A 24,954-nucleotide genomic window follows, 5' to 3' on the forward strand; every position below is an offset into this window, starting at 1 on the left:
CTCTTCAGAATCAGCAGCATTTAAGCTGATATTAATGGCTTATCTGTGCCAATTGCCACCCTATCCAAGCTCGTCACATTTTTATTGGATCCATCATTTCAAAACAGATTTTGGAGAGTGACTGGTGTCTGCTGAATAGCCTGGACTCTTGTGACCGTAGGGGAGAAACCAGCCTGGCTTGACAAGTAAATGAAGAAGCCACAGCTCCCACAATCTTCCTCCAAATAATGAGAACAAATGTTTGATCAATTGTGAATGTTTACTGCAATAAAATAGCATTTAGTCTGGAGTTGGTTAAATGACTGATGTCTTATTTACGCATTCCATTGAAAATAAATGTAATGTAAAACTAGCCTGCAGTGAACATCAACTGGGAAAACTTGACATAAAAATAAAACGTTCTGTGCAATGTGTCTCCCAGCAAGTCTCCCCAATTAATTCTGATTTAATCTGAAGTCTTGCAGCTCTCTGAGAAGATTGTGATGAGTTGGTCCTTCCAACTCTGGTAATAGTGCTTCCACCACCTTGTTACGGAGTCTGCATGGAACCTTTAAAAAATAAATATGTTTGTCAGCCCATGTGTAGAATGGTTATCATGACGATCAGTCCCTCCTCAAAGACCAGCAGACATGTTCAAAATATGTGATACCTACTTGCCCTTGATGTGGGTAACAGTTGCAAAAGGGCCTTTGTTGCCCTGGACCATTAAGTGTTGCCTATGCAGTGTTAGGACTGACTGCTCATTAATCATACAATTTAAACACATCTTTCTCTTAATATGCTTGAGGTCCTACAGGAGTGCATATTTTCTACTTTGCTCTTTTATGGATAATAAGAAATATAATCATAGAATGCCTACAGTACAGAACTAGGCCATTCAGCCAATCGAGTCTGCGCCAACCCTCAAAGAGCAACCCACTATATCTGCACATCTTTGGACACTAAGGGGCAGCATGGTGGTGCAGTGGTTAGCACTGCTGTCTCACGGCACTGAGGTCCCAGGTTCGATCCCGGCTCTGGGTCACTTCGTGTAGAGTTTGCACATTCTCCCCGTGTTTGCGTGGGATTTGCCCCCACAACCCAAAAGTGCAGATGTGCATTGGCCATGCTAAATTGCCCCTTAATTGGAATAAATGAATTGGGCACTCTAAATTTCTAAAAAAAAATCTTTGGACACTGAGGGGAAATTTTAGCATAGCCAATCCACCTAACCCTCACATCTTTGGATTGTGGGAGGAAACTGGAGCACCCGGAGGAAACCTATGCAGGCACGGAGAGAATATGCAAACTCTGTTAGTCAACCAAAGCTGGAATTGAACCTGGGCCCCTGGCACTGAGGCAACTGTGCTAACCACTGTGCTCCCCTTATTTGTGGAAGATCTAGGCTTGTCGATTCCAGTTTGTGATAACCGATTTGGTTAGAGATCTGGGATGGATTTTGCAGGTACCTGTATTCAGATGCTGCATGCAGTTGCAGTGAATCTTCCTGCTACTGTAACCAATTACTGATCCATATGAAGGTTAACAACATAATTGCAACATCATTGTATATAATCATTGTATATAATTTCAGTAAGTAATGCATACCTACTGCAGGAAAGGTCATAACTTGGTTGGATAATTGAGAACTCTAGTTGGAGCGATTGTAAGTCCACCTGATTTTGAATCGAATATTAAATTCATAGTTTGAATTGAGCTTCATGTTTAAGCATTTAGTTTGGAATGTAAATGCAAGCTGGGGTTGATCAAACTTGGTGTGAAGTTCGGACCACTTGGAATTTGGTTGCACAAGTTTAAATCATACCCCCTCAACTTCATAGTTGCATCAAACATGATGCATACATACCCATTGTATGTGCTATAATATGTTTCAACCTAAGCATACAAGCTTTTTGCATGTTTTGATTTTACACCATATAAATGGATTGGTTCTATTTGGGTTATAATGATAAAAGTTGGCCTGCAGTGTACAGTAAATCACACCTTCAGTACCTTTGACCACTCACAATAGCCGGCAAGGCTGTGTGTACTTGAACCCCTACTCCCTGTACACTGCGTGGCAAAATTTGGTTCCAACTCCCATCTACAAGTTTGCTGTTGATACAACCATAGTGGGCTGGGTCTCGAATAACGATGAGTCAATACAGGAGAGAGGTAGAGAACCTAGTGGTGCAATGACAACAATCACACCCTCAATGCCTGCAAAACTAAAAGAGCTGGTCATTGACTTCAGGAAGCAAAGTACTGTACACATCCCTGTCAGCATCAATGGGGCCGAGGTGGAGATGGTTAGCAGCTTCAAATTCCTAGGGGTGCACATCTCCAAAAATCCGACCTGGCCCATCAACGTCGATGCTACCACCAAGCAAACTCAACACACCTGTACTGCTTCAGGAAACTAAGGAAATTTGGCATATCCGCATTAACTTACCCACTTTTACAGATTCACCATAGAAAGCATCATATCTGGTTGCATCACAGCCTGGAATGGCAACTGCTCCGCCCCAAGACCACAAGAAACCTCAGAGAGTCGTGAACACAGCCCAGTCCATCACATGAACCTGCCTCCCATCCATTGACTCCATCTACACCTCCTGCTGCCTGGGGAAAGCAGGCAGGAGATACAAAAGTCTGAGAACACGCACATACAGACTCAAAAACAGCTGCTTCCCTGCTTTTACCAGACTCCTAAACGACCCTCTTATGGACTGACCTGATTAATACTACAGCCCTGTATGCTTCACCTGATGCCGGTGTTATGTTTACATTGTGTACCTTGTGTTGCCCTAGGGGCTGGTTTAGCACAATGGGCTTGTAAAGCAGACCAAGGCCTGTTCAATTCCTGTACCAGCCTCCCTGTACAGGCGCTGAAATGTGGCGGATAGGGGCTTGTCACAGTAACTTAACTTGAAGCCTACTTGTGACAAGTGATTTTCATTTCATTATGTATTTTCATGTACTTAATGATTTGATGAACTCGCAGAAAAATACTTTTCACTGTACCTCGGTACATGTGACGATAAACAAAATCCAATCGACCAAGTTGCAGTGAACGCTTTAAGAATGAATGGCGTTAATAATTTTGGGGCTGATTTTTGAATCTGTCAAAAGATAGAAACTATTCCATTATCCACTGTTGTTTCTTTTTTAAAAAAAATATTTTTATTCCCCTTTTTCACATTTTCATCCAAATTTACACCCAACAACAAATAATCAATGATAACAAATACAATGTCAATCCCCTGGCCGACAATCCCTTCCTCCCAACAACCCTCAGCATTTAAAATATAAACATCAAAGAAAAGGAATCCACCATCCACCCATACATAGTCACCAACAGCATGCACAGTCCCAACCCCCCTCCCCCCTAATGTTCGATGTCATCCAACTCTTGAAAGTGCATAATAAACAAAGCCCATGGAATTGTAGAACCCTTCTGTCCTTTTCCTCAACTAAAACTTCACTTTCTAAAGTGTTAAAAAATTCTGACAGATCCCCCTGCCATGCCGGGCCCAAGGTGGAGAAGCTGACCCACCTTTCGGCAATCAATGAGGCAACGGTTAAAACATTACCTCGTATGAGGTAAAACATGAACGTGATATGAGGGCCCCCTCCCTCCCACAACGATCACAAACATCCTCTACCCCCTCAAAGAAGCGGCTCATCCTCGTCTTTGTGAGGTGGGCCCTATACACCACCTTCAGCTGTATCAGCCCCAACCCCCCCACACAAAGTTGAAGCATTCACCCTCCGGAGCACCTCACACCCCAACCCCTCCATGCCCTCTCCCGACTCTTCCTCCCATCTTGTCTTAATCCCCTCCAGTGTGCCTTCTCTTCTCCCAGAACCACCCCATAAATCGCTGGCACCACCCCCCCTCCACTCCCCATGTCGTCAACACCTCCTCCAACAGTGTGGGGCTGGCGCCACCAGACAGCTCTGTATCTCCTTAGCGAAATCTCGGACCTGCATATCATCCACGTTTATTTCTGCTAAGAGGGTTCTGTTTCATGACTTTTTAAATATTTTGACATAGCTACATGGAATAAAAAGTATGCAAAACTTTCGATCTTAAGAACTGGTAAAAGGTGTGCGTGCATGCTTTTATAAATGTACCATTTGTACTTCAAAAACATCAGCCACAGTAAATAATGGAATTTCTATGGTGAAACCAGGCAGGTGAGGCAGCAACTATGACGTTGAGGGGGTATGATTGAAGCTTGTGCAACCAAATTCCAAGTGGTCTGAACATCACACCATATTTAATAAATCCCAGTTTGCAGTTACATTCTAAACTAATATTCAATTCAGTAAGAACTCCTGAATCTGCAAATATTAATACCTATTTAATAGTTTTCTTGCGCTGTATTTGGGCACTGCAAGAAAACAATAGTGTATGAAACACCATTGAATTGGCAAATTATTGGATAATCGCTTCTGGAAATTCAAGTAAGGTGGACCTTGTTGCATTTATCACCTTCTTTGACCTTAAGAGGTAGGGGAGCTCAAGTCCCTTGGTTGAATGTCTCCATGATCCATCTCCATACCTGCTTCGCTGACCACTCCTTATTTAAATTGCTTTAGCCTGGTTCTAGTTCTGTCACAGCACTGACACCAGGACCAGGGCAAGCTGGAGTCTGATTCTGATGCCCTGAGCAAAATAGTGTCTTATCCACTAGCTGGAGGGCTACAGGATCAAGTCCTATTGGAATGAGGCTTATTCTAAATGATCTCTTTCTGTCTAGTCTCCTCGTAGGTCTTTAATTTATGCATAGGGTTTCTCCCCTTCCCCAAATGCACATTTTGGATTTGCCCTGTTAAATGTGCAATTTCTTTTATTCATATGGGGGATGTGGGCATTGCCGGCTCGGCCAGCATTTATTGCCCAATCCTAGTTGCCCTTAAATGGTGGTGAGCTGCCTTCTTGAACCGCTGCAGTCTACACCCACAGTGCTGTTAGGGAGTTCCATCATTTTGACCAAGCGACACTGAAGGAACGGCGATATATATTTCCAAGTCAGGATGGTGAGTTACTTGGAGGGGAACCGCCAGGTGGTGATGTTCCCAGGTATCTGCTGCCCTTATCCTTCTAGATGGTAGTGGTCATGGATTTGGAAGCTGCTGCCTTAGAAGCCTGGGTGAGTTCCTACAGTGTTTCTTCTGGATGGTACACACGGCTGTCACTGTTCATCGGTGGTGGAGGGTGTGAATGCGGAAGGGTTATCAATCATGCAGGCTGCTTTGTCCTGGATGGTGTTGAGTTTCTTGAGTGCTGATGGAGCTGCATTCATCCAGGTAAGTGAAGAATATTCCATCACACTCCTGACTCGTGCCTTGTAGGTGGTGAACAGGCTTTGCGGAGTCAGGAAGTGAGATACTCACCACAGCACCTGCTCTTGTAGCCACAGTATTTATATAGTTAGTCCAATTCAGTTTCTGGTCAATGGTAGCCCTCAGGCTATTAATGGGAGATTCAGCGAAGGTAATGCTCTTGAATGGAGCGATGGTTAGATTCTCACTTGCCAGAGATTGCTTAGCACTTGTGTGGCATGAATGTTACTTGCCACTTGTCAGCTCGACCTTGGATGTGGACTGCTTCAGTATGTGAGGAGAGTCATGAATCTGCTTAGTAACAGCAGTAAAACTAATTTAACAAGGCATGATAGGGTGCAATCTGCCCAGCGACAGGTATGACAGAATCATAGAATAATAGTGCAGAAGAGACTCTTTGGTCCATCGAGCCTGCACCGACACATGAAAAACACCTGACCTGTCTACCTAATACCATTTGCCAGCACTTGGCCCATAGCCTTGAATGTTATGACATGCCTAGTGCTGCTCATCCAGGTACTTTTTAAAGGATGTGAGACAACCCACCTCAGGCAGTGCATTCCAGGCCATCACCATTCTCTGGGTAAAAAAGTTTTTCCTCAAATCCTCCTGCCCCTCACCTTGAGCTTGTGTCCCCTCGTAACTGACCCTTCAACTAAAGGGAACAGCTGTTCCCTATCCACGCTCCTCATAATTTTGTACACCACGATTAGGTCAACCCCTCAAGTCTTCTCTGCTCCAGTGAAAACCCAAGCCTATCTAACCTTTCTTTCATCCCAGGCAACATCCTGGTAAACCATCTCTGCATCCCCTCCAGTGCAATCACATCCCTTCAGTGCAATCACATCCTTCCTATAATGTGGTGACCAGAATTGCACACAGTGGCCTCGCCAATGTTCTATACAACTCCAACATGACTTGTCCACAAAAGATCAGCCATGATCTCATTGAATGGTGGAACGGGGTGCCCATTTGACCATCCCGTCTGTCTTCTTGTAACCCAAGACACTGAACCTCACTGTTAATTGAGGGGCCAGATGGCCTACTCCTGCTCCTAGTTCTTATGACTTCCTTACCTTTGTAATCTATGCCTCGGTTGATAAAGGCAAGTGTCCCATATGCCTTTTTCACTACCCTATTAACCAGACCAATGCCTTCAAAGACCTATGGACAAAAAATCCAAGAGCCCGTTGTTCCTCAGAACTTCCCAGTGTCAGACCATTCATTGAATATTTCCTCATCACATTACTCCTTCCAAAGTGTTTCACCTCACCTTTCAGGGTTAAATTCCAGCTGCCATTTTTGTGCCCATTTGACCATCCCGTCTGTCTTCTTGTAACCCAAGACACTGAACCTCACTGTTAATCACCCGGCCAAATTTACTGATCCTAACCACCAGATAGTCATCTATGCTGTTTATATAAATGTCAAACAATAGGGGACCAGCACAGATCCCATGGTACACCACTGGCACTGGCTTCCAGTCACTAAAGCAACCGTCTGTCACCACCCTCTGTTTCCTACAGCTAAGCCAATTTTGAATCCACCTTATCAAGTTACCCTGTACCCCTAGTGCATTTGCCTTCTGTATAAGTCACCCATGTGAAAGGCTTTGCTGAAATCCGTGTAAAGTACATCAACTGCACTACCCTCATCTACACATCTGGTCATATGTTCAAAAAATCCAATCAAATTTGTGCGGCATGACCTCCCTCTGACAAAGCCATGCTGACTATTCCTGATCAGAGGGTGGTGAATATGTGGGACTCTTTGCCACAGAATAGTGGGCTAAACATCTGGCTTGTAATGCAGAACAAGGCCAGCAGCGCGGGTCCAATTCCCATACTGGCTTCCCCGAACAGGCGCTGGAATGTGGCAACGAGGGGCTTTTCACAGTAACTTCATTGAAGCCTACTTGTGACAATAAGCGATTATTATTAGAAGACTGTGGTGTCCAAATCACTGAGTGTCTTTAAGACAAAGCTAGATAGGTTCTTGATTAATAAGGGGATCAGGGGTTAAGGCAGGAGAAAGGGGATGAGAAAAATATCAGCCATGATTCAGTGGCGGAGCAGACTCAATGGGCCGAGTGGCCTAATTCTGCTCCTATGTCTTATGGTCTTGTGATCAAATCTTACCTCTCCAAGTGGAGATAGATTTCCCCCCTCCAGCATTTTCTCCAAAAGTTTCCCTACCACTGACGTGAGACTCACTGGCTTATCTAAACAACCTTTCTTAAATAGTGGGACCACATTAGTTCTCCAGTCCTCCGGCACCTCCCCCGTGGCCTGAGAGGAATTAAATATTTGGGTCAGAGCCCCTGCAATCTCTTCCCTCATCTCCCATTGCTTCCTGGGACACAATTTATCTGGACCTGGAGGTTTGTCCACTTTTAAACCTGCTAACACCTCCAATACCTTGTCACTCCCTAGAAATCAGCCTAGTGATAGTAGTAGCCAGCATTCAAAAGGCATGATGAGAAGCGACTTTCCTAGTAATGAGATAATCAGGTGTAAATTGCCCCATTAGTAGAAAAATCTTACCTGGACGACTGAGATATCAGTGAAGGTCTACACATGCTAATTTCTAGAGTCAATTAATTTCAGAGAGCCAGACAGCCAAATACACAGAATAAAGAATCAATGGGGCAAATGGTATAATTGCTAGCACCCGCAGAAGCATAAGAACTAGGAACAGGAGTAGGCCACATGATCTTTTGTAGACTCAGCTCCACTTTCCGGCCCGAACACCATAACTCTTAATCCCTTTATTCTTCAAAAAACTATCTATCCTTATCTTAAAAACATTTAATGAAGGAGCCTCAACTGCTTCATTGGGCAAGGAATTCCATAGATTCACAACCCTTTGGGTGAAGAAGTTCCTCCTAAACTCAGTCCTAAATCTACTTCCCCTTATTTTGAGGCTATGCCCCCCAGTTCTGCTTTCACCCGCCAGTGGAAACAGTTTGACATCAAATAGCCTGAGAGTCCACCACTCACAGCCTGGAGGTCAGTATTACAACTAAGTCTTAGAGCCAAGGTTGTGCATAAACCTTCGTAAAGGCACTGCGCCAAGAAAATATATTTCTCAGACTTGATTACCAGCCCTGTATTGTGTGGTAACTATAAGCTGGATTTGACTTATAGATTTATTTAATTTGGATGTTGTTTGGGGAAAGAACAAAGAGAACAAAGAAAATTACAGCACAGGAACAGGCCCTTCGGCCCTCCCAGCCTGTGCCGATCCAGATCCTTTATCTAAATCTGTCGCCTATTTTCCAAGGATCTACTTCCCTCTGTTCCCCGCCCGTTCATATGTCTGTCCAGATGCATCTTAAATGATGCTATCGTGCCCGCCTCTACCACTTCGGCTGGCAAAGCGTTCCAGGCACCCACCACCCTCTGCGTAAAAAACTTTCCACGCACATCTCCCCTAAACTTTCCCCCTCTCACCTTGAAATCGTGACCCCTTGTAATTGACACGCCCACTCTTGGAAAAGCTTGTTGCTATCCACCCTGTCCATACCTCTCATAATTTTGTAGACCTCAATCAGGTCCCCCCTCAACCTCCGTCTTTGCAATGAAAACAATCCTAATCTACTCAACCTTTCTTCATAGCTAGCACCCTCCATACCAGGCAACATCCTGGTGAACCTCCTCTGCACCCTCTCTAAAGCATCCACATCCTTCTGGTAATGTGGTGACCAGAACTGCATGCAGTATTACAAATGTGGCCTAACCGAAGTCCTATACAACAGTAACATGACCTGCCGACTCTTGTACTCAATACCCCGTCCGATGAAGGCAAGCATGCTGTATGCCTTTTTGACCACTCTATCGACCTGCGTTGCCACTTTCAGGGTACAATGGACCTGAATTCCCAGATCTCTCTGTACATAAATTTTCCCCAGGACTCTTCCATTGACCATATAGTCCACTCTTGAATTAGATCTTCCAAAATGCAGAACCTCACATTTGCCTGGATTGAACTCCATCTGCCATTTCTCTGCCCAACTCTCCAATCTATCTATATTTTGCTGTATTCTCTGACAGTCCCCCTCGCTATCTGCAACTCCACCAATCTTAGTATCATCTGCAAACTTGCTAATCAGACCACCTATACCTTCGTCCAGATCATTTGTGTATATCACAAACAACAGTGGTCCGAGCACAGATCCCTGTGGAACACCACTAGTCACCCTTCTCCATTTTGAGACACTCTCTTCCACCACTATTCTCTGTCTCCTGTTGCCCAACCAGTTCTTTATCCATCTAGCTCGTACACCCTGAACCCCATGCGACTTCACTTTCTCCATCAGCCTACCATGGGGAACTTTATCAAATGCCTTACTGAAATCCATGTATATGACATCTCTAGCCCTTCCCTCATCAATTAACTTTGTTACTTCCTCAAAGAATTCTATTAGGTTTGTAAGACACGACCTTCCCTGCACAAAGCCATGCTGCCTATCACTGATAAGTCTATTTTCTTGCAAATATGAATAGATCCTATCCCTCAGTATCTTCTCCAACAGTTTGCCTACCACTGACATCAAGCTCACAGGTCTATAATTCCCTGGATTATCCCTGCTACCTTTCTTAAACAAAGGGACAACATTAGCAACATCTCCAGTGCTCCGGGACTTCACCCGTGCTCAAGGATGCTGCAAAGATATCTGTTAAGGCTCCAGCTATTTAGTCCCCCGTTTCCCTCAGTAACCTGGGATAGATCCCATCCGGTCCTGGGGACTTGTCCACCTTAATGCCTTTTACAATACCCAAAACCTCCCCCTTCCTTATGCCGACATGACCAAGAGTATTTAAACATCCATCCCTAGCCTCAACATCCGTCATGTCCCTCTCCTTGGTGAATACCGATGCAAAGTACTCATTAAGAATCTCACTCATTTCCTCTGACTCCACGCATAAATTCCCTCTTTTGTCTTTAGAACAGTACAGCACAGAACAGGCCCTTTGGCCCTCGATGTTGTGCCGAGCAATGATCACCCTACTCAAACCCACGTATCCACCCTATACCCGTAACCCAACAACCCCCCCCTTAACCTTACTTTTCAGGACACTACGGGCAATGTAGCATGGCCAATCCACCTAACCCGCACATCTTTGGACTGTGGGAGGAAACCGGAGCACCCGGAGGAAACCCACGCACACACGGGGAGGACGTGCAGACTCCGCACAGACAGTGACCCAGCCGGGAATCGAACCTGAGACCCTGGAGCTGTGAAGCATTTATGCTAACCACCATGCTACCATGCCGCCGTCCATGCTACCGTGCTGCCGTCCATGCTACCGTGCTGCCGTCCATGCTACCGTGCTGCCGTGAGTGGGCCAATCCTTTCTCTAGTTACCCTCTTGCTCCTTATATACGAATAAAAGGCTTTGGGATTTTCCTTAACCCTGTTAGCCAAAGATATTTCATGACCCCTTTTAGCCCTCTTTATTGCGCGTTTGAGATTTGTCCTACTTTCCCGATATTCCTCCAAAGCTTCATCAGTTTTAAGTCACCTATATCTTATGTATGCTTCCTTTTTCATTTTAGCTAGTCTCACAATTCCACCCATCATCCATCGTTCCCTAATCTGCCATTTCTATCCCTCATTATCACAGGGACATGTCTGTCCTGCACTTTAATCAACCTTTCCTTAAAAGACTCCCACATTTCAAATGTGGATTTACCCTTAAACAGCTGCTCCCAATTCACATTCCCTAGCTCCTGCCGAATTTTGTTATACTTGGCCTTACCCCAATTTAGCACTCTTCCTTTAGGACCACTCTCGTCTTTGTCCATGAGTATTCTAAAACTTACGGAATTGAGATCGCTATTCCCAAAGTAATCACCGACTGAAACTTCAACCACCTGACCGGGATCATTTCCCAATACCAGATCCAGTATGGCCCCTTCCCGAGTTGGACTATTTACATACTGCTCTAAAAAGCTCTCCTGGATGCTTCCTTACAAATTCTGCTCCATCTACACCTCCAACACTACATGAGTCCCATTCAATGTTGGGGAAGTTAAAATCTCCCAACATAACCACCCTATTGCTCCTACATTGTTCTATAATCTGTCTACATATTTGTACCTCTACTTCACGCTCGCTTTTGGGAGGCCTGTAGTAAAGTCCCAACAATGTTACTGCACCCTTCCTATTTCTTAGCTCTATCCATATTACCTCAGTGCTTGAATCCTCCATCGTGCCCTCCTTAATCACAGCTGTGATATAATCACTGACCAGTAATGCAACTCCTCCACCCATTTTACCTCCCTCTCTATCCCTCCTGAAGCATCTATGCCCTGGGATATTCAGTTGCCAGTCGCCCTTCCCTCAACCAAGTCTCAGTAATACTAATAACATCATATTCCCAGGTACTGATCCAAGCCCTAAGTTCATCTGCCTTACCTGCTACACTTCTTGCACCTCAGACCACCTGCCCCTTTGCATTCATCATCTCTTCCCTGTCTACTCTTCCCCTTCGTCACATTGAGTTTATTATCTAGTACCTTACTGGCTTTAGTTGCTGCCTCTTTACTGACCTCTAACTTCCTCATCTGTTTCCCATCCCCCTGCCACATTAGTTTAAAACCGCCTCAACAGTGCATGGATAGAGTGGATGGGCAGGAACTCTTTCCCAGGGTGGAGGGGTCAGTCACAAGGTGGCATAGGTTTAAGGTCCATGGGGCAAGGTTTAGAGGAGATGTGCAGTTTAAAACCTCTCCAACAGTGTTGGCAAAAGCACCCCCTGGGACATTGGTTTTCCTCCTGCCCAGGTGTGGACCTTCCGATTTGTAATAATCCAACCGCCCCCAGAACCGGTTCCAATGTCCCAAAAATCTGAACCCCTCCCTCCTGCACCATCTCTCAAGCCACGTATTCATTCTGACTATTCTTGAATTTCTACTCGGCACTGGTAGCAATCCTGAGATTACTACTTTTGAGGTCCTACTTTTTAACTTATCTCCTAACTCCCTAAATTCTGATTGTAGGACCTCGTCCCATTTTTTACCGATATCGTTGGTGCCTATATGCACCACAACAACTGTCTGTTCACCCTCCCCCTTCAGTATGTCCTGCAGCCGATTTGAGACATCCCTGACCCGTGCACCCGGGAGGCAACATACCGTTCGGGAGTCTCGTTTTCGACCACAGAAATGCCTGTCTGCTCCCCTTACGATTGACTCCCCTATGACTATAGCCCTGCCAGTCTTTTTCCCGCCCTTCTGTGCAGCAGAGCCAGCCACGGTGCCATGAGCCTGGCTACTACTGCCTTCCCCTGGTGAGTCATCTCCCCCAACAGTATCCAAAACGGTATACCTGTTTTGGAGGGAGATGACCACAGGGGACACCTGCACTGCCTTCCAGCTGTTTCTCTGCCTATTGGTCACCCATTTCCTGTCTCCTTCACCAATCCTAATCTGCGGTGTGACCAACTCACTGAACGTCCTATCCACAGGAGTCAATCCGCAGCTCCAGAGGCGTCATGCGGGGACGCCTTAAAGAGTTCAGGGATCATAGATATATTTTGGAACAAGGAGTACATTCTCCAAAAACTGTTTAGTGATTCATATACTTAATTGTCTTAGAGTATTGCAGTCCTGTCTGTGTGTTTTTGTCTTTTAAGTTAATAAATAGTCTTTAATAATTATTGCACAATGACTGGGCTGGTTTTTTTCACTGGGGTTGTGCGTGACTCTTCACACCATTCCATATACAACTATACACCCCCATGAACTGGTGTTTCAAGTTGGGATACACTTGCAGATAGCCATCAGCATGGTTTGTGACAGGAGGCATGAATGGTGCTGAACATTGTACAGTCTTCTGTGAACACTCCCACTTCTGACCTTGTTATAAAAGGAAGGTCATTGATGGTTGGGCCTGAGGAACTCCTGCAGTGAAGTCCTGAGATGTTTGACCTCTAACAACCACAACCATCTTCCTTTGTGAAAACGGTGTGTGTGTATAAATCCTAATGTCAAGTAATAATATTAATAATCGCTTATTGTCACGAGTAGGCTTCAATGAAGTTACTGTGAAAAGCCCCTAGTCACCACATTCCGGTGCTTGTTCGGGGAGGCTGGTACGGGAATTGAACCCGCGCTGCTGGTCTTGTTCTGTATTACAAGCCAGCTGTTTAGCCCACTGTGCTAAACCAGCCCCTGTGCTGTGCTAGTCCAACTGTTTAGCCCTAAGTCAAAATATTTGCGTGGAATAATAGAACATATTAAATTTAGTTCATCTTCGGGTTCAGTCTTAATTAAATGGTGCTTTAGCACTCAATTTCCATTTTTAGTGTCACTTCCATTGCGTGCTTAATTCAAATTATTTTCAGTCTGAAATTTACTTTGTACAGATAATTCAATATAGAAGGAACATACTGCCAACTAGAATGAGGGGCAGGAAATAACTCATTCATGATCAAAATAGGATGATAAGTGTTACAAAACCGCTACTCACTGTTTGTGGCCGTTGCACCTTTCTTCCTCCACCAGTAATGGTGCCACTCGGATCAATGATCTTTGAATCAGTGGTCAAACAGCGCCGATAATAGTCTCTGGAAATCGCCATCGAGGAATGGATTCGAAAGGGACTCAGTGATCCAGTGCCTACGTAAGTACACATGTATTTTACATGCTGATTATATCCAGAATTTACCAAACAGAATTAAATCCAAGGTTACTAAACTGTTTCCACTGCACCCACCACAGTTGTAATACAGCAACAATTATAAATCATATTGTGAAAACGTTTTATAAGTAATACAGTACTAAACAGACCAATACAGAAACCCTAAATGGCACAAAAATACAAGAAACCTACAGAAGCATAACAGGCCATGCCTCCTTTGACAGCATCTTTCAAACTGGTGACCTCTACAATCTTGAGGGACAAACTCATGAGAACACACCCATCTGCAAGTTCCCCTCCAAGCCACACAACATTCTGTCTCGGAATTATATCACTGTGCCTGGACCAATGCCCTGAAACTCACTCCCTAACTGTGGGTGTACCTATGCCACATGGACTGTAGAGGTTCAAGGCAAATTAGGGACAGACTATAAATGTTGGCCTTGCCAGTGATGCCCACATGAAAGAATTTTTTAAATTCTAATCCAGAGGTGGCACAGTGGTTAGCAATGCTGTCTCATGGCACCGAGGACCCGGGTTCGATCCCCGCCCCGGGTCACTGTCTGTGTGGAGTTTTCACATTCTCCCTGTGTTTGCGTGGGTCTCACCCCCACAACCCAAAGATGTCCAGGGTAGGTGCATTGGCCACGTTAAATTGCCCCTTAATTGGGAAAAAAACAATTGGGTACACTAAATTTATTTTTTAAAAATCTAATCTGGAACGTTGATGCAGTTTGCTTCGATCCCAAACCCTGAATAGGAATTGCATAAAATCAGGGCCGGGATTCTCCCCTACCAGGCGGGGCGGGGGTCCCGGCATACCGTACCGGAATTCTCCGCACCTTTAGGGGCTAGGCCCGTGCCGGAGTGCCTCCCGCATCGCTGACCGACGCGAACGGCCTTTGGCGCCCCACCAATCGACGCGAACGGCTGGCCGAAAGGCCTTCGCCGGTCGGCGTGAGTCCGCGCATGCACCGGAGCGTCAGCAGCCGCTGACATAACCCCGGCGCATGCGCAGTGGAGGGGGTCTCTTCCGCTGCCGCCATGGTGGAGGCCGTGGCGGTGGCGGAAGAAAAAGAGTGCCCCCACGGTACAGGCCCGCCCGCCGATCGGTGGGCCCCGATCGCGGGCCAGGCCACCCTGGGGGCACCCCCCGGGGTCAGATCGCCCCGCGCCCCCCCCCCCCCCCCCCCCCCCCCCCAGGACCGCTTCCGCCGCCTGCTCCCGCCGGTACCAGAGGTGGTTTAAATCACGTCGGCGGAAGAGGCCTGACAGCAGTGGGACTTCGGCCCATCGCGGGCTGGAGAATTGGCACGGGGGGCCCGCCGACCGGTGCAGCGCAATTCCCACCCCCACCGATTCCTGGGTGGCGGAGAATTCCGGCCACGGCGGGGGCGGGATTTACTCCGGCCCCGGGCGATTCCCAACCCTGCGAGGGGTTGGAGAATTCCGCCCCAGATCTCTGTGTAAAGGAGTTGCCCATCCGCTTTATTTCTTATATCATCTTATTATTGTAGACAGTAATGAATCTGTCATAGGCTCTCTGATGTGAAACCCAGTGCTGCACATGGTATTCTAACTGAGGCCTAATGTTTTATAATCATAGAACGATACAGCGCAGTACAGGCCCTTCGGCCCTCGATGTTGCACCGACATGGAAAAAAAAACTAAAGGCCATCTAACCTACACTATGCCCTTATCATCCATATGCTTATCCAATAAACTTTTAAATGCCCTCAATGTTGGCGAGTTCACTACTGTTGCAGGTAGGGCATTCCACGGCCTCACCACTCTTTGCGTAAAAAACCCACCTCTGACCTCTGTCCTATATCTATTACCCCTCAATTTAAGGCTATGTCCCCTCGTGCTAGCCACCTCCATCCGCGGGAGAAGGCTCTCGCTGTCCACCCTATCTAACCCTCTGATCATTTTGTATGCCTCTATTAAGTCACCTCTTAACCTTCTTCTCTCTAACGAAAACAACCTCAAGTCCATCAGCCTTTCCTCATAAGATTTTCCCTCCATACCAGGCAACATCCTGGTAAATCTCCTCTGCACCCGTTCCAAGGCTTCCACGTCCTTCCTATAATGAGGCGACCAGAACTGTACGCAATACTCCAAATGCGGCCGTACTAGAGTTTTGTACAACTGCAACATGACCTCATGGCTCCGGAACTCAATCCCTCTACCAATAAAGGCCAACACACCATAGGCCTTCTTCACAACCCTATCAACCTGGGTGGCAACTTTCAGGGATCTATGTACATGGACACCGAGATCCCTCTGCTCATCCACACTACCAAGAATTTTACCATTAGCCAAATATTCCGCATTCCTGTTATTCTTTCCAAAGTGAATCACCTCACACTTCTCCACATTAAACTTCATTTGCCACCTCTCAGCCCAGCTCTGCAGCTTATCTATGTCACTCTGTAACCTGCAACATCCTTCCACACTGTCTACAACTCCACCGACTTTAGTGTCGTCTGCAAATTTACTCACCCATCCTTCTGCGCCCTCCTCTAGGTCATTTATAAAAATGACAAACAGCAACGGCCCCAGAACAGATCCTTGTGGTACGCCACTCGTAACTGAACTCCATTCTGAACATTTCCCATCAACTACCACTCTCTGTCTTCTTTCAACTAGCCAATTTCTGATCCACATCTCTAAATCACCCTCAATCCCCAGCCTCCGTATTTTCTGCAATAGCCGACCGTGGGGCACCTTATCAAACGCTTTACTGAAATCCATATACACCACATCAACTGCTCTACCCTCGTCTACCTGTTCAGTCACCTTCTCAAAGAACTCGATAAGGTTTGTGAGGCATGACCTACCCTTCACAAAACCATGCTGACTATCCCTAATCATATTATTCCTATCTAGATGATTATAAATCGTATCTTTTATAATCCTCTCCAAGACCTTACCCACCACAGACGTTAGGCTCACCGGCCTATAGTTACCGGGGTTATCTCTACTCCCCTTCTTGAACAAAGGGACCACATTTGCTATCCTCCAGTCCTCTGGCACTATTCCTGTAGCCAATGATGACCTAAAAATCAAAGCCAAAGGCTCAGCAATCTCTTCCCTGGCTTCCCAGAGAATCCTAGGATAAATCCCATCCGGCCCCGGGGACTTATCTATTTTCACCTTGTCCAGAATTGCCAACACTTCTTCCCTACGCACCTCAATGCCATCTATTCTAATAGCCTGGGTCTCAGCATTCTCCTCCACAATATTATCTTTTTCTTGAGTGAATACTGACGAAAAATCGAGTTATCACTATTTCTTTTGCATTCAATGCTCCTAATAAAAACTAGAATTTCATAACCTTTGCCAATAATATAACAATTTGAGGCTCTGCCTATAATGTCCTGATAGTAAAAACCTGCAAGTTCATTTGTTCCCAGCACTGAGCCACCTATTTATCTTTAATTAGAACTAAGTGAATTCCATTTGCCACTTTTTAACCTATTCCCCTCTCTGATCAATACCTCCTTGCAGCTTCCTTTGGTTTTGTAACTATGCCACCTATTTTAGTATCATTTGCACTCCATTTGGGCCTGGATCCTAAACGTTGTTGTAAAACAGTGATGGGCACCCCAGGCTGGCGATTGGGCCGCATGAGTTGCCCTCCTTCATCTCAGTGGACTGTACGTTTGAAATCAGACTTGCTCACTAACAATGACCCCGTGAATAAGATTAAACACATTTAATATGCATTGAATATTTCATAGTGAGTCATATATATTGATAGAACTGTCATCAACTTCAAATAGTAGAAACAAAATAAATATTTACGTTTTGGACACAGAGGAAACACACAGCTCGCAGTTAATGCTGTGAGCAACCAGCATGCACCTTACTTCACTTGATCTTGCTTTACAGTCACGCCGAAAAAAAACTACCGGAATGTGGCAACCCTGCACATGGGTGACGGTCCACAAAATGTCTCATGGGCCGCATTCAGAACCCAGATGGGCCGCTTGTGGCCCCTGGTTCCCCACCACGGTTGGAGAATGAACAGAAGTCGCCTCAGAACTGAAACCTGTGGTTAGCACTGCTGCCTCACGGTGCTGAGGACCCGGGATCAATCCCAGCTCCGGTCACTGTTTGTCTGGAGTTTGCACATTCTCCCCGTGTCTGCGTAGGCTTGACCTCCACAACCCGAAGATGTGCAGGCCAGGTGGATTGGCCACGCTAAATTGCCCCTTAATTGGAAAAAAATTGGTACTCTAAATTTATAAAAATTTTTAAAAAGAACTGAAGCCTGTGAGGTACTTCCAACGCATCACCCTCAACTTTTAGTGTTTTCTCTCTTTAAATCAATTTTCAAATTCATGATTTAATTTTGTCTAGTAATCTCCCCTTAATAAGTTCTTAAACACCGTGCAAGGTACATACATGGTTTCTGATCATGATGCCTGTAAGCTCCTTGAAGAACTTTAAAAGGTTTGCCAAGCACAATTCACCGTTTGAAATCCATTACTATTTTAAACTATTTTTTATCCACCTACATGGTAATTTCATCCATAATTAGACTTCAAAATTTCACCATCATGGACTTTAAACTAATCTTTGGTTAGACATAATTATTTTAAAAAGGACACTCTATTGACTGCTCAACAAATTCTTGAAATACAATTGTTAGGGCCTTGGCAATTTTCTCTCTCTGGATCCTTGGATATATTCGGTTGGATCCTGATATTTTGTCTTCCTTTAAGCTAACTAACAGTGATAGCTAAATGCTGTCTCTAAGCCATCATAATATCACTTAGCTTGGTCTTATCATTTAAGGATTAACCTCATCATTGACAGTCCCTCCAGTAAAGTTGTTGTAAAATATTTATTAAATCCCTCTGTCACCTTTTGATCATCTATAAGTTTCCTCTCTGGTCCCAGCGCCATTTCATCAATTCTCTTTATAGAATCATAGACTTTACAGTGCAGAAGGGTTCTATAAACGGTGGCAGCCTTTTCTGGACTTTCTGATTCAAAGATAGGTATCTTGGTCAATAGCAGCAGCAACCCGGGGCGAGGTGGGGTGGGGGGGGGGGGGGGGGGGGGGTTGGAAGGGAAGGGTTTGATCATAAGCATGAGAATTGTAACACAGTGGTGTCATTCTGAATCACCTCATTCTGGAAAGTTACAGGGAGAAAAGTGAGTGAAAGGAAGTTTGAACAGTTTTTAATCATTCCTCCATTGGTGGCTGTGCCTTCAGCTCAGGAATTTTTCAAATATCATTCTGGTTAACAAAATTGAAGATAGAAGAGTCAGCGACCGCGTCGATCGGAAATTTCCTTAAGGACAGAAAGCAGCAAGTGGCAAGAAATGGTGCTTTTTCAGATTGGAGGGTAGCAGGCAGTGGTGTCCCCCAAGTTCATTGTGAGGACAACAGTTTTTATTGATATATATGGCCAAGATATTGGAAACAGAGTAAAATTTCTAAGTTTGCTGCTGCTACCAAACTTTGAGGTGCGATAGATGGTGTGGACAATACCAATTAATTGCATTAGGTCACGGAAAACAAGCAGAATGGGCAACTGAAAAAGTGAAAAATGGAATTTAACAAAGGATGCGGTAATGCATTTTGGCATTAGGGTTAAGGGGAGGCAAAACCGACTTAACGGCACAGTTCCAAAGGGTATATAGGGACGGGGGACCATGGGATTCATGTGCATAGATCTTTGAAGAGGACAGGACATATTGAAAAAGTAGTTAGAAAAGCTTATGGGATCTTGGACTTCAGTAATAGAGGCGTTGGTTGTGATTTTCCAGCCCTACCAGAGCAGATACAGTGAGCAAGCCAAAGGTCCTTTGACTTCAATGGCACTGGTAAACCCCACCAGTGGGTGGGATTGGTAAATCCCACAGACTGAGTTGAAAGTTGTGCTGAACCTCTGTCAAGCTCAGGTTCGGCCACAACAAGAATATTTTTTGAGTGTTAGGAACAAGATACAGCTTTAAGTTTAATTTATATAGTTTTATTTGCGTGTTAAGAAAGGTGAAACCTGAGTTTGGGTTCATTTTAGTGTATTTTTCGAGGTGGAGCCAATCCCTGTTTGTATGCATGTATTTTTAATGAGGTTTTATGACTCTTGAAGTGAAGAGATGGGTTACCAAGGGGTTAGTAGTTTGGGGAAATTAAAGTAATCACAGGAAGTAGAAAAACCTGCTGTTGCCTCGTATCAGATGATCAGCGAAAAGTCCCACACAGAGACCGAGAGATAAGAAAAGTAGTTTTAGTTTCAGATGTCATGGTTATACCATAGACTGAAGAAAGAATGGTCCAGGACTCTCTAGCTGAAAATGATGCCAGACTGTTAATGAAATAAATTTAAGGGACTTGTAATTTAGAGTGAGTTTTCTAGATCTCAAGGGAGATACTAATTGTGGAAGAACGTCTCGTGAATCTTCAGAAAATAAACCTCTTTGCAACTTAACCAGCTCTACCATTGGTTTGGAAATAGAGGTACCTGTTCACTGGAGTGTTAAGTCTATAAGGATATTGCTGAGGAGATTGTGGAGGCATTGGGAGTGATTATTCAGGAATCACTGGAGGCAGGGAGGGTCCCAGAGGACAGGAAAGTGGCTAATGTAACAGGCCTGTTTAAGAAGGGAGGGAGGCAGAATATGGGGAATTATAGGCCGGTTAGTCTGACTTTGGTCATTGGTGAGATTTTTGAGTCCATTATTAAAGATGGATTGCATGATAAAATAGGACTGAGTCAGGTAGTATTGAGGAAGCAGGGGGGCTGCAGAAGGACTTGGACAAGCTAGGCCAGTGGGCAAAGAAGTGGCAGATGGAATATAATGTGGAAAGAAAAGTGTGAGATAATGCACTTTGGAAGGAGGAATTAGGCATAGACTATTTTCTAAATGGGGAAATGCTTAGGAAATCAGAAGCTTCATCAAGGGGAGGTCATGTCTGACAAATCTGTTCGAGTTCTTTGAGGAGGTAACAAGGAAGTTAGACAAAGGAGAACCAGTGGACATGCTTTATTTGGATTTCCAGAAGGCCTTTGACAAGGTGCCGCATAGGAGACTGTTAAATAAGTTAAGAGCACATGGTGTTAAGGGTAAGATCCTGGCATGGACAGAGGATTGGCTGACTGGCAGAAGGCAGAGAGTGGGGATAAAGGGGTCTTTATCAGGATGGCAGCCGATGACTAATGGTGTGCCTCAGGGGTCTGTGCTGGGACCACAACTTTGCACAATATACATTAATGATCTGGAAGAAGGAACTGAAGGCACGGTTGCTAAGTTTGCAGATTATACAAAGATCTGGAGAGGGACAGGTAGTATTGAGGAAGCAGGGGGGCTGCAGAAGGACTTGGACAAGCTAGGCCAGTGGGCAAAGAAGTGGCAGATGGAATACAATGTGGAAAGAAAAGTGTGAGGTAATGCACTTTGGAAGGAGGAATTAGGCATAGACTATTTTCTAAATGGGGAAATGCTTAGGAAATCAGAAGCACAAAGGGACTTGGGAGTCCTTGTTCACGATTCTCTTAAGGTTAACGTGCAGGTTCAGTCGGCAGTTAGGGAGGCAAATGCAAAATTAGCATTCATGTTGAGAGGGCTAGAATACAAGAGCAGGGATGTACTTCAGAGGCTGTATAAAGCTCTGGTCAGACCCCATTTGGAGTATTGTGAGCAGTTTTGGTCCTGGTATCTAAGGAAGGATGTGCTGGCCTTGGAAAGGGTCCAGAGGAGGTTCACAAGAATGATCCCTGGAATGAAGAACTTGTTGAATGAGGAACAGTTGAGGCCTGGATAGAACATAGAACATAGAACATAGAACATAGAACATAGAACAGTACAGCACAGAACAGGCCCTTCGGCCCTCGATGTTGTGCCGAGCAATGATCACCCCGCTTAAACCCACGTAACGCGTATCCCAACAATCCCCCCATTAACCTTACACTACGGGAAATTTTAGCATGGCCAATCCACCTAACCCGCACATCTTTGGACTGTGGGAGGAAACCGGAGCACCCGGAGGAAACCCACGCACACACGGGGAGGACGTGCAGACTCCACACAGACAGTGACCCAGCCGGGAATCGAACCTGGGACCCTGGAGCTGTGAAGCATTGATGCTAACCACCATGCTACCGTGAGGCCCCATTAGAGTGGACGTGGAGAGGATGTGAGTGGATAGAGTGGACGTGGAGAGGATGTTTCCACTTGTAGGAGAAACTAGAACCAGAGGGCACAATCTCAGACTAAAGGGACGATCCTTTAAAACAGAGATGAGGAGGAATTTCTTCAGCCAGCGGGTGGTGAATCTGTGGAACTCTTTGCTGCAGATGGCTGTGGAGGCCAAATCACGGTGTGTTTTTAAGACAGAGATAGATAGGTTCTTGATTAATAAGGGGATCAGGGTTTATGGGGAAAAGGCAGGTGAATGTGGATGAGAAAAGTATTAGTCATGATTGAATGGCGGAGCAGGCACGATGGGCCGAGTGGCCCAATTCTACTCCTATGTCTTATGGTCTTATTGCTGGGATAAAAAGGATAGCATGAGTTTGAATAATTTTTCCTTGGTTTCTGGATTGAAATCTTTCCAACCTTTTTGTTGTCTTGTGTAATATAGTTAATGTTTCCTATTTAATAAATGTTTTATCGTTTTGTAAAAAGCCCACAGCAGACTCCTGTGAATCTATTCAGTAAATAACCTCCACAGTTTTTAAAAAAGCATGATCTATCAAGGTTCCAGCCTGGGATCTGACTTGTCTAGTAATAACATCAGCTGGGATGATCAGTATTGTGTTCACTTGCGGCAGGATCTGAGAGCCTTTGAGAGGATTCAGAAGATTTACCAGAATGATTCCAGGGATCAGGGGGAGTTTTCCTACAAAATTAGGTTAGGAAAATTGGGATTTGGTCTCCATAGATTAATGGGGGATTGAGGAGTACAAGGTTGATAGGTTTAGATAAGGTGGAGCAAGAAAAACAGTTTCCATTTCCTAACAGGTTTTGGGAAAAAGACTGGGCGGGGGGAAGGGGGGTTGATTTCTCCATGGCCGTCACCGGAAGTCGCATGCATGCATTTTTAATGAGGTTTTACGACCCTTGAAGTGAAGAGATGGGTTACCAAGTGGTTAGTAGTTTAGTGAAGTTAAAATAAACACAGAAAGTAGAAAAACCTGTTGTTGCCTAGTATCAGGTGATCACAGAAAAATCCCACACAGAGACAGAGAGATAAGAACAGTTTATCTACAGGATTGAAGCAGGGGATGGAGCTGACTGGGTTGCTCGATGGAGAGCCAGCATGGACTCAATGGACCCCTGTGCTATAGTAAAGATGCTGTGACTCTGCCTGACTCTCGGACTTAAAATCTACCTCTGATCAAGTGCACAATAATGGTTTATTCAACTTCTGTTCAGTGTCTTGGCACATTTTACTTCATTAAACGTGCTGCTTAAATACAAGTTGTTATTGTAGTCATCAGGAAGAAAAAGCTGCTCACCGACAAAGAAAAAAATGAACGATCACCTTCATGTCAGCTCTGGCCGCAGGATGGGGAAGAGGAAGGCTGGTTACGAGTGGATGGCAAAACAGTTAAAGTATATATCGCCACATAAGGGGATATATATACTTGACCAAAAGATTTTAGGCAACAATTTATTTATCAATGTCAATACCTGGTAAAAAACTTCTGAAGCTGCTTGCGCTGCGACACAGCGATGACGGTGATTTCTTCAAGGTACCTATAGAGATTTTTCAAAAAGTAGGAGATATTAGGAATCTGAGTGATGGGAGTGTGCTGTGTATTCATGCTCATCATTATTTCAAGGGAGGAGCATGTGTCTGGCAAATTTCTATTTTCATCGTTGGCTCATTTACGCCAGCTCTCTCTCGGGTTTGTAAATCAAGTTGTGGGTTTTAAGTCTGTGCTTGATGGTTAACATAGTCGTTTCATTGAAATCCAAAAGGAAATAAAATAAAAGCAAAAGTAATGTGGCGCAATTCTCTGTTCCTGAGACCAAGTGCTGACGCCAGTGCAGGATTCATGGACTTCCGCCACAGCAAAACTGCCGATTCAGCGTCCATTGAGGGGCTAGCACCAGTGCCACGTGAAACACAATCGATGCCAATGAGAAACGATGTGGGATTCACCGGATTTGCGATTTACTGCACTGTCTGTGTGGAGTCTGCACATCCTCCCCGTGTGTGCGTGGGTTTCCTCCGGGTGCTCTGGTTTCCTCCCACAGTCCAAAGATGTACAGGTTAGGTGGATTGGCCTTGATAAATTGTCCTTAGTGTCCAAAATTGCCCTTAGTGTTGGGTGGGGTTATGGGGATAGGGTGGCGGTGTTGACCTTAGATAGGGTGCTCTTTCCAAGAGCCGGTGCAGACTCGATGGGCCGAATGGCCTCCTTCTGCACTGTAAATTCTATGATACAAATTCTATGATACACTTCGGAGGCTAACAAGCTGCAGCAGCACATACACACTTCACTCCCCACACACACTCAGCCAACAAGATGGCACTGGTTGCACAGAAGCAAGCTTGTCCCGCTGATGGGTCGGCTGGGGCCAGAGGGCCATCCCCCCCCCCGCTTCTCCCCCCGGCCCTGGCAGAAGCCCCCCAGTCAGCAATACAGCTGTCAGTGCACTATGGCGATGTTGGAGACTTTCTGCACCCCCTCTCTCTCTCTCCCTCAGCAACCGTGGCGCCTGTTTCATGATTTTTAAACGAGCAGGTGAACCTCGCAATCAGGGATTCGCCCCAGTGGAGGCAGAGGATTGCAGATGCTCTGGCGAATACCTTGGTCAGACCTGCTAACGATTTGCCAATGGCGTTCATTGTACGTGCATTCTGGAACGCATTGGCACCACTGTTGAGGTGACAGAGAATTGCTATTTGGCCTGAAACCTACACCCTCCACGATTTTGGCGTCGGAACAGATTCTCCACCTAATCGCGTTTCCCGATTCCGGCGTGGGCCGACGGAGACTCCCTCC

At 45.3% G+C, this 24,954-nt stretch overlaps 1 protein-coding gene across 1 annotated transcript in view; it reads right to left on the bottom strand.

Annotated features, from left to right (window-relative positions):
• Positions 1-78: 78 nt before the first annotated feature.
• LOC119967914 (coiled-coil domain-containing protein 162-like) overlaps positions 79-24,954 on the bottom strand; it is a 208,669-nt gene continuing 183,793 nt past the window's right edge. Inside the window, exons 31-33 of the mRNA XM_038801010.1 lie at positions 23,633-23,698; positions 13,808-13,956; positions 79-548 (exon numbers count right to left, since the gene is read on the bottom strand). Of these exons, the coding sequence (XP_038656938.1) occupies positions 435-548; positions 13,808-13,956; positions 23,633-23,698 (329 nt within the window). The 3' untranslated portion in view covers positions 79-434. The remainder of the gene's footprint in view (positions 549-13,807; positions 13,957-23,632; positions 23,699-24,954) is intronic.

Source organism: Scyliorhinus canicula, chromosome 6 (genome assembly GCF_902713615.1).
Source record: "Scyliorhinus canicula chromosome 6, sScyCan1.1, whole genome shotgun sequence".
NCBI lineage: Eukaryota > Metazoa > Chordata > Chondrichthyes > Carcharhiniformes > Scyliorhinidae > Scyliorhinus > Scyliorhinus canicula.